Genomic DNA, 9,440 nt, shown 5'->3' with positions numbered 1-9,440 from the left:
GATTAACCGAATCAGTAAACAATTAATCGTTAACTTTTGTTTTTTTTTATTAAATAAACTCCGAACAATTCCACAACGTTTTTCTTTACAATACAATCCGTTATGTATATCATTATATTTATATATATATATTTTTTTTAAACACAACTACATCAAAAAAATTGTTGGCGTATTATATACAACTCATTCAGTATACATCCAATAATATACACTGGTCTCTCATATAATAATGACGTCATATATCTTCCACAAACACTTTTACAAGTATTAAATTTCTCAGTTTAGGCACCGATTATATAATATGTAAAGCAGCGATATAACGGCGACGTATCCATGTGATATGAGGATGTACACGAAGTGCCTCGAATTTCATTTAAAACGGCTCACAGTTCGATGTACAGTGTTCGACTCTTCACAGTACTCGAACGAGCAGACATTGATGGACGTACTCAAGGAAGATGGCGGACACGGTGTGACGTAAAGGATTGCCTCGTGATCCGTTCGCACACGATCTACGTCACAGATAAGGGTTCCCTGCGAAATATTGCAATCGGTCTCGGTTCAACTTCTTCTCCTTCATGCGCCTGTTCTGGAACCAGATCTTCACCTGGCGGTCCGTTAGGTTCAACATCCTCGAAAGCTGCACTCGTTTCTCTTTGTTGATGTAAACGTTGAAAAAGAACTCTCGTTCCAACTCACGGATCTGGTACTTGGTGTACGGACAGCGCTTCTTCCGTGTCCGGGTACTCCCTAGAAGATAAAAAATGTAGGGACAATGGTACTTGGACAATAACTTTGCTATTAGGCATTATTGGACGAAAAGCCGAACAAAAAACAGTTAGGACAAACTTTTTTGTGCATAACAGATAGACTGGCGAATGCCAACCTAATTGGTCGCGTGATAAATACACCGTATTAGAAGTATTAGAAGTACCGTATTAGAATAAGATTAGAAGATGGTACAACGACAATTAATTTACTGTACTGCAATTAAATAAACTGTAATTATAATTAAATAAAATAATAATTAAATAAAATAATTAATTAAATAAACTGTAATTTACTATACTGCACTTCATTAAAATTGTTTTTCCATCCCTCTAATCAGCAGCGCTAGTGCTAATTAATAATTTACCGTTTCTCAGGCTTAAATTGGCTGAAATTATTATTTCCAGTTTACAGGTGAGTTTGGCTTAAGTTCGTATTTATAGTTTACAGGCAAAGTTTCCTTTACGTTATTATTTATAGTTTACATGTAAAATTCATCTTAAATTCGCACTTATAGAGTTCACATGTAAAGTGTCCCTTTAATTGATACCTATAATTTGCAGGTAATATTTGGCTCAAGACCTTATTTACAGTTTACATGCAAAATATGGCTTAAGTTTGCATTTATAGTTTACAGGAAATTATATTGGGCTTAAATTCTTATTTATAGATTATTATTATTCTTTATTTATTGCAGGCAAACTTTCCCTAATTATTATTTACAAGTAAAAAGGCCATCAAATATGACAGGTTGGAACAGTTTATTAGATGGTGCAGCCTCGTGAGCATGCTAAAGTCCGAAGCCTCGGCCTAGTGTCAGGTTTGCTTATATCTTCTTTATTTATTAGACATCATACGGATGTAAATGAACACTCGTTTTACTCTGCGCGCATTGCACATCACGTGCAGCGAATTTCACCTCCCTGCACCTTGTATTTATTGTTATGTTATTCTTAAAACGCTTCTGTACACTGCCGTTGATGCACGATTTGCAAGCCACCGTCTACAATTCCAATTAAAGAGACATAATTACTCTTTTATGGAAAATGTTTTTCAAGTTTGTTTTATCCTCAAAAATAGACCGTAGTGAACACACATTCGTGTTAAAAGATCGGCCTTTAAAACCCAACCATATGAAGGGGAACAGGCATCTGTACAAACACACAAACTGCCATTGTGTTTTATATGGTAGATAGTTTACAGGCAAAGTTTGGCTTAAGTTAGGATTTGTAGTTTACAGCCACAATTTGGCTTTAGTTCTTATTATAGTTTACAGGCGAGTTGGGCTTAACTTAATATTTATAATTTACAGCCAAAGTTTAGCTTTGGTTTTTATTTATAGTTTACAGGCAAACTTTCCCTTAATTATTATTTACAGATTACAGGCAGAGTTTAGCTTTAGTTATTATTTACAGTTTACAGGCAGAGTTTAGCTTTAGTTATTATTTATAGTTTACAGGAAAAGTTTGGCTGAAATTATTATTTCCAGTTTATAGGTGACGAGTTTAGCTTAAGCTCTTATTTATAGTTTCCAGTCTAACCTTCCTTTAATCATTATTTCTAGTTTATAGGCAAAGTTTAGCTTAAATTCATCTTTCTAGTTTCCAGGCGAGTTTGTCTGAAGTTCTTATGTATAGTCCACAGGCAAAATGTGGCTTTAGTTTCTTTTGTAGTTTACATGCAAAGTTTCCCCCAAGTTAGTATTGACAGTTTACATGTAAACTTTCCCTGAAGTTCCCATTTAATTCTCCTTAGAATTCCCACAGTAGCTTCATTTGTATAACTACATATCTGTCCTTGCAAATGTAAATGACAATTTTTACAGGTAAATGCTGTGGCAAAGCACGTCAAATAAATATGAGTATATGTTAATGTATAATGATGCATGAAGGTATTTAACATCACCAACTATTAATGTACACACTTTTAATGATACATTAAGTTATTTAACATTACCACCTATTGGTATACACAAACATATAATGATGCATGGAAGTATTTAACATCACCACCTATTGGTATACACAAACATATAATGATGCATGGAAGAATTTAACATTGCCACCTATTAGTTTACACAAGCATTTAATGATGTGCAGAGATATTTAACATTGCCACCTATTAGTATACACAAACATATAATGAGGCACGTAGATATTTAACATTGACACCTATGAGTATACACAAACATATAATGACACATTAATATATTTAACATTGACACATATTAGTATACATAAACATATAATGATAAATGTAGATATTTAACATCACCACCTATTAATATGCACAAACATATAATGATGCATGAAAGTATTTAACATTGCCACCTATTAGTTTACACAAGCGTTTAATGATGCACGAATATATTTAACTTTGCCACCTATTAGTTTATACAAACTTATAATGATACGTGAAGATATTTAACATTGACACCTATTAGTATACACAAACATATAATGATACATGAAGATATTTAACATTGACACCTATTAGTATACACAAACATATAATGATACATGTAGATATTTAACATCACCACCTATTGGTATACACAATCATATAATGATACATGTAGATATTTAACATCACCACCTATTAGTATACGTAATCATATATAATGATACATGTATATATTTAACATCACACACCTATTAGTATATACAAACATATAATGATGCATGAAGGAAATTAACATTGACACCTATTAGTATACTCAAAATAAAATGATACATGTCGATATTTAACATCACCGCCTATTAATATGCACAAACATATAATGATGCATGAAGGTATTTAACATCAACATCTATAAGTTAAAAAAATCATATAATACATGAAGGTATTTAACATTGCCACCTATTGGTATACAAAAACATATAATGATGCATGAAGGTATTTAACAGCACCACCTATAAGTTTACAAAATCATATAATGATACATGTAGATATTTAACAGCACCACCTAGATGTTTACAAAATCATATAATGATACATGTAGATATTTAATAGCACCACCTATAAGTTAGAAAATCATATAATGATACATGTAGATATTTAACAGCACCACCTATAAGTTTACAAAATCATATAATGATACATATAGATATTTAAAAGCACCACCTATAAATTTACAAAATCATATAATGATACATGTAGATATTTAACATCACCACCTATTAATATACACAAACATAATATGCTATATGAAGATATTTAACATTGACACCTTTTAATATACACAAACATATGATATATGAAGATATTTAACATAACATTTCCATCTATTAAACGTTAACATACAAGGACGTACATCTAATTGGGATATGTACATTGCTGATAATCATGTCCATACTCCAACGGAAATACAAATAACTGATGTTAACTAAACATTCTGTACTTTGTCCATAACAAGGAAAGCTAGTCTTGGTAAGGATTAGTGATGGAGTGTGTCGGTGAAGGCAATAAGGATTTTTTCCCACACTGGAGTTGAGAAAGCGTAAATTTACCGTTGTGGGGAAAAGGTGAGGATGACGTTTTGGGCATTACCTTTCATCAGAGCCAAAAGAGAATGGTCTACTCCTTTGCTCCAATGAAGGATTCTGCCCAAAACGTCTTCACCACTCTTATTTGGTAAACCCATTGTTTTTTGTCCAACCATTTTAAAGCGGTGAAGCCGCTTCAATATTTGGCTATATCCTTCCTTCCATCCATCCGTAAAAAATGAAGAAGTAGAACCTTTCTAACCCTCCGTGTTTAATTATTATAAAGGGTTATAAACTGTAATTCTAGAGAGTTATAAATGGTGATTGAAAAGAGTTCTGAAGGGTAATTTTAATGGGTTATAAAGGGTAATTATAGAGAGTTCTAAAGAGTAATTCGAGAGGGTTCTGAAGGGTAATTCTGGAGGGTTCTAAAGTTTAATTCTAGAGGGTTCTAAAGTTTAATTCTAGAGGGTTCTAAAGTTTAATTATAGAGGGTTATAAAGATTAATTCTAGAGGGTTCTAAAGTTTAATTCTAGAGGGTTCTAAAGTTTAATTCTAGAGGGTTCTAAAATTTAATTTTACAAAATTCTAAAGTTTAATTTTAGAGGATTCTAAAATTTAATTCTAGAAGGTTCTAAAGTTTAATTTTAGAGGATTCTAAAATTTAATTCTAGAAGGTTCTAAAGTTTAATTATAGAGGGTTCTAAAGTTCTAGGTTAATTCTAGGTTAATTAAATTTAAGGTTCTAAAGTTTAATTCTAGAGGGTTCTAAAGTTTAATTCTAGAGGGTTCTAAAGTTTAATTCTAGAGGGTTCTAAAATTTAATTTTAGAAAATTCTAAAGTTTAATTTTAGAGGATTCTAAAATTTAATTCTAGAAGGTTCTAAAGTTTAATTATAGAGGGTTCTAAAGTTTAATTCTAGAGGGTTCTAAACGTTAATTTTAGAGGGTTCTAAAGTTAAATTATAGAGGGTTCTAAAGTATAATTCTAGAGGGTTCTAAAGTTTAATTATAGAGGGTTCTAAAATTTAATTTTAGAGGATTCTAAAGTTTAATTCTAGAAGGTTCTAAAGTTTAATTATAGAGGGTTCTAAAGTTTAATTCTAGAGGGTTCTAAAGGTTAATTCTAGAGGGTTGTAAAGTTTAATTCTAGAGGGTTCTAAAGTTTAATTCTCGAGGAATCTAAAGTTTAATTCTAGATGGTTCTAAAGTTTAATTCTCGAGGGTTCTAAAGTTTAATTCTAGAGGGTTCTAAAGTTTAATTCTCAAGGGTTCTAAAGTTTAATTTGAAAAGGTTATAAAAGGTAATTCTAGTGGGTTCTAAAGGGAAATTCCAAAAGGTTATTATAAAGGGTTCTAAAGGTATCGGCATATGGAAGTCCTGTAACTTGCATGGATTACACACATACTGCCATACTGCACTGCTTCCTTCGGACACGGGTGCGATTTTGTTTTAACAGAAAAATCATCGTATACCGTTAATTTCCGAACTCTTTATTCTTTCCAAGATCGAGAATGGTATTTTGCAAACCTTATGCAGTGCCTTCAGAAAGTATTAACACCCCTTGAATTTTTTCACATTTTGTTGTTACAGCTAAATTTAAACATAAGTTGGCTTAGCGGTTAGGGTGCCGGCTTGGGATCCTAGGATCCTGGGTTTGAATCCCGATCAATCACTGAATTAACGCCAGGGGGGTTGACTCAGCCTGTCATCCTTCCGAGGTCGGCAAATTGAGTACCAGCTTGCTGTGATGAATGATCATGGTGTGTACCCTGATTTAGAATAGGTACACCGTATCCCTGTGCATCGCAAGAGGTGACCAAGGGTTGGCGTCAGGAAGGGCATCCGGCCATAAAAAACAAACATTGCCTCAAACAGGGAACCATGATTGTCATGGGGGCCGCAAGGCTAACCAACGCTCCAGCGGGGAAAATGGCCTTAAAACGATCATTCATTCATTCATTCATTCACAGCTAAATTTAAAATGGATTGAATTGAGAATTTTTTTTGTCACTGATCTACACATCGTGGAAGGGAAGTTTTTACAAAGTAATTAAAAATGAAAAGCTTAAATGTCTTGAGTCAATAACTATTCAACCCCTTTGCTATGACACTCCATGTGCATCCAATTTCCTTTGATCATCCTTGAGATGTCTCTACAACTTGACTGGAGTCCACCTGTGGCCAATTCAATTGAATGGGCACGATTTAGAAAAAAAACACCTTTCTATATAAGGTCCCACACTTGACAGTGCATATCGGGGCAGAAACTCTACCATGTAGTCCATGGAACTGTCCGTAGAACTCAGATAAAATTGTGAGGAGGCTTCGATCTGGGGAAGGGTATAAAACAATTTCTCGTGTTAAAAGTTCCCAAGAACACAGTGAGCTCCATTGTTAGGAAATGGAAAGAATATGGAACTACCTAGACTCTTCCTAGAGCTGGCCATACAACCAAACTGAGCAACTGGGCAAGAAGGACCTTGGTCAGGAAGGTGACCAAGACCCCAATGACCACACTGAAAAAACTACAGAGTTCCTCGTCTGAGATGGGAGAACCTGCCAGAAGGACAACAGTCTTTGCAACACTTCACAAATCAGGGCTTTATGGGAGAGTGGCCAGATGGAAGCCACCCCTGAGAAAAAGACACATGACAGCACACCTGGGGTTTGAAAATGCATGTGAAAGACTCAGAGAGCATGAGGCAAAATAATCTGTGGTCTGATGAGAAGGAAATTGAACTCTTTGGCCTGAATGCAAAGTGCTGCATCTGATGGAAACCAAGCACAGCTAATCACCCATCTAACACCATCCCTACCATGAAGCATGGTGGCGGAACATAATGCTATGGAGATGCTTTTCAGCGGGAGGGACTGGGAGACTAGTAAGGCTCGAGTGAACAATAAATGGAGCCAAATACAGGCAAATCCTTGAGGAGAACCTGCTCCTGAGTGCAAAGGACTTTAGACTATAGTGAAGATTTATGTTCCAACAGGACAATGACCCCAATCATACAGCCAAAGCAACACTGGAATGGCTTCAGAACAGGAATGTGAAAGTCCTTGAATGGCCCAGCCAGAACCCTGACTTGAATCCCATTGAGAATATGTGGAAAGACTAAGAATGCTGTTCACCGATGATCCCCATCCAACTTAACAGAGTTTGAGCAAATCTGCAAGGAAGAATGGGAGAAACTCCCCAAATTCAGATGTGCAAAGCTGACACAGACATACCCAAGAAGACTTGAGGTTCTAATCACTGCCAAAGGCACTTCCACGAAGTATCGACTCAGGGAGTTTAATTATTATGTAAATTTTATATTTCTGTATTTCATTTCGAATTGTTTTGTAATGATTTCTAAATTAAAAAATTACACTTGGACAATATGGGGTAATATGTGTGGATCAGTGACAAAAAAAAATCTCAATTTAATCCATTTTAAATTCAGGCTGTAACAACAAAATGTGAAAAAAGTCAAGGGGTGTGAATACTTTCTGAAGGCACTATATTTTGTAATGCAAGACACCACTGACATATAATATGGTATATACTCCAGCCATACGTGCTGTGGGACATGTACGGGAACCTTGACCAAGTGCGGCGCATGAGTTTTGCTCTAACCATTAAAAGGAATTGAAGCACGGATTCTGGTTCCAGTATTTCCTCCGATTCATAATTTGGTGAAAGTACCGACGAACTTGCGGGAATCATGGCTGGTCGTACAAAAAAATAGACAAGTTATGCTGAACAATTCGTAGAGAAGCTTAAATAAACAATTCGTGCAGACTAGTTAAAATAAACAATTGGTACAGAGACTAGTTTAAATAAACATTTCGTACAGAGACGAGTTAAAAAAAACATTTCGTGCAGAGACGAGTTTAAACAAAGAATTCGTACAGGGACTAGTTAAAATAAACAATTCGTACAGAGACGAGTTTAAACAACCAATTTGTACAGAGACGAATTAAAATAAACAATTCGTACAGAGACGAGTTTAAATAAACATTTCGTACAGAGACGAGTTTAAACAAACAATTCGTGCAGAGACGAGTTTAAATTAACAATTCGTACAGAGACTAGTTTAAACAAGCATTTCGTACAGAGACGAGTTTAAACAACCAATTTGAACAGAGACGAGTTTAAATAAACAATTCGTACAGATACGAGTTTAAATGACCAATTCGTACAGAGACGAGTTTAAACAACCAATTTGCACAGAGACGAGTTTAAACATCCAATTCGTACAGAGACGAGTTTAAACATCCAATTCGTACAGAGACGAGTTTAAACAAACAATTCGTACAGGCAAGTATCATAATAGGCCTAAATTCGCAGAGACAAGAGTACACACAGAAAAATTGTAGCCTACAGTCGAGACAAGAGTTAGACACTGGAGTTTCATTGAACAATTCGTACACAGACAAGAGTATCACCAAACACTGCTGAACGAGGAACGAGTGCGGAAAGTGTCGAACGCACGGCCGGTACGAGGCCGCCCTTATGACCAAAGGTTTCACCCTCAATGGACGCATCACAGCACGAAGACACCGACGGACCGGGGGCTCGCGAGGGTCTCTCCCCGTGCGTTGCAGACATGTTCTCCTCCTTCATGTCGCCCTTCTCCGCGGAGTTCTTGTCGCCTTCCTCCCTCGCAGTCGACGCGACCTCGAAGAACGGGTCGAAGCCCTGCGGGAGAATGCCATTGCGTCCCGCCTGGCAGCGGCCGCCGGGACCTGGCGGAGATCCGTAGTAATGTCCGTAGAAGGAATCCGAGGATTTGGCCGAGAGCTCGGTGGGTGCATCCGGGTACTCCCTGGGGACGAGACCGTCCCGCGGATAGCACGTGGCGAAGGAGCGGCCGTTCCACTTGGCGGCGGCGCCCGCGTCGGCCAAGCCCTGCACGGCGGAATAAGCGTACGGGACCGGGGCGAAGTCGCGCCGGGACACGTAATAGGGACACGCGGACATGTAGCCGAGGGCGGCGGACGCTCGTTCGTCGAAGTCGCTCTGCATCCTCGGACGAGGGACGGGCTGCGTGATCCCTGCTGCTAGTGCTAGTGCAGGTTGGAATGCGCGTCTCCACTGCACCTCAGATCGGGTTAGCGATGGACGTCTCCCTCTAAGCGCGGGATCGAGCGCGTGTGCCCCCCTCGGTTCCGGATCCAGTACGCGCCCCCTATCCGC

The 9,440-nt window shown here is 37.1% G+C and overlaps 1 protein-coding gene across 1 annotated transcript; it reads right to left on the bottom strand.

Moving 5' to 3' along the window:
• Positions 1–517: 517 nt before the first annotated feature.
• Positions 518–9,224, bottom strand: LOC137430777 (homeobox protein Hox-C11a-like). Its single transcript, XM_078782702.1, has 2 exons — positions 8,690–9,224; positions 518–750 (listed from the first exon to the last, which is right to left on the bottom strand). The coding sequence occupies exons 1-2, from the start codon at positions 9,222–9,224 to the stop codon at positions 518–520; spliced, it is 768 nt and encodes a 255-aa protein (XP_078638828.1).
• Between the last annotated feature and the right edge of the window lie 216 nt (positions 9,225–9,440).

Source organism: Myxine glutinosa, chromosome 7, assembly GCF_964187855.1.
Source record: "Myxine glutinosa chromosome 7, kmMyxGlut1.1, whole genome shotgun sequence".
In the NCBI taxonomy this organism is placed as follows: domain Eukaryota; kingdom Metazoa; phylum Chordata; class Myxini; order Myxiniformes; family Myxinidae; genus Myxine; species Myxine glutinosa.
The sequence above is the reverse complement of the archived record's forward strand: the minus strand, read 5'-3'. Positions and strand labels throughout refer to the sequence as shown.

What these genes read in the sequence shown, in the direction of transcription:
- LOC137430777 (XM_078782702.1), bottom strand. Translation starts at nt 9,224, where the DNA reads ATGTCCGCGTGTCCCTATTACGTGTCCCGGCGCGACTTCGCCCCGGTC. An exon ending in TCCTCGTTCAGCAGTGTTTG is followed by an intron (nt 751 to 8,689) that starts GTGATACTCTTG and finishes TTTATCTTCTAG; the next exon opens with GGAGTACCCGGACACGGAAG.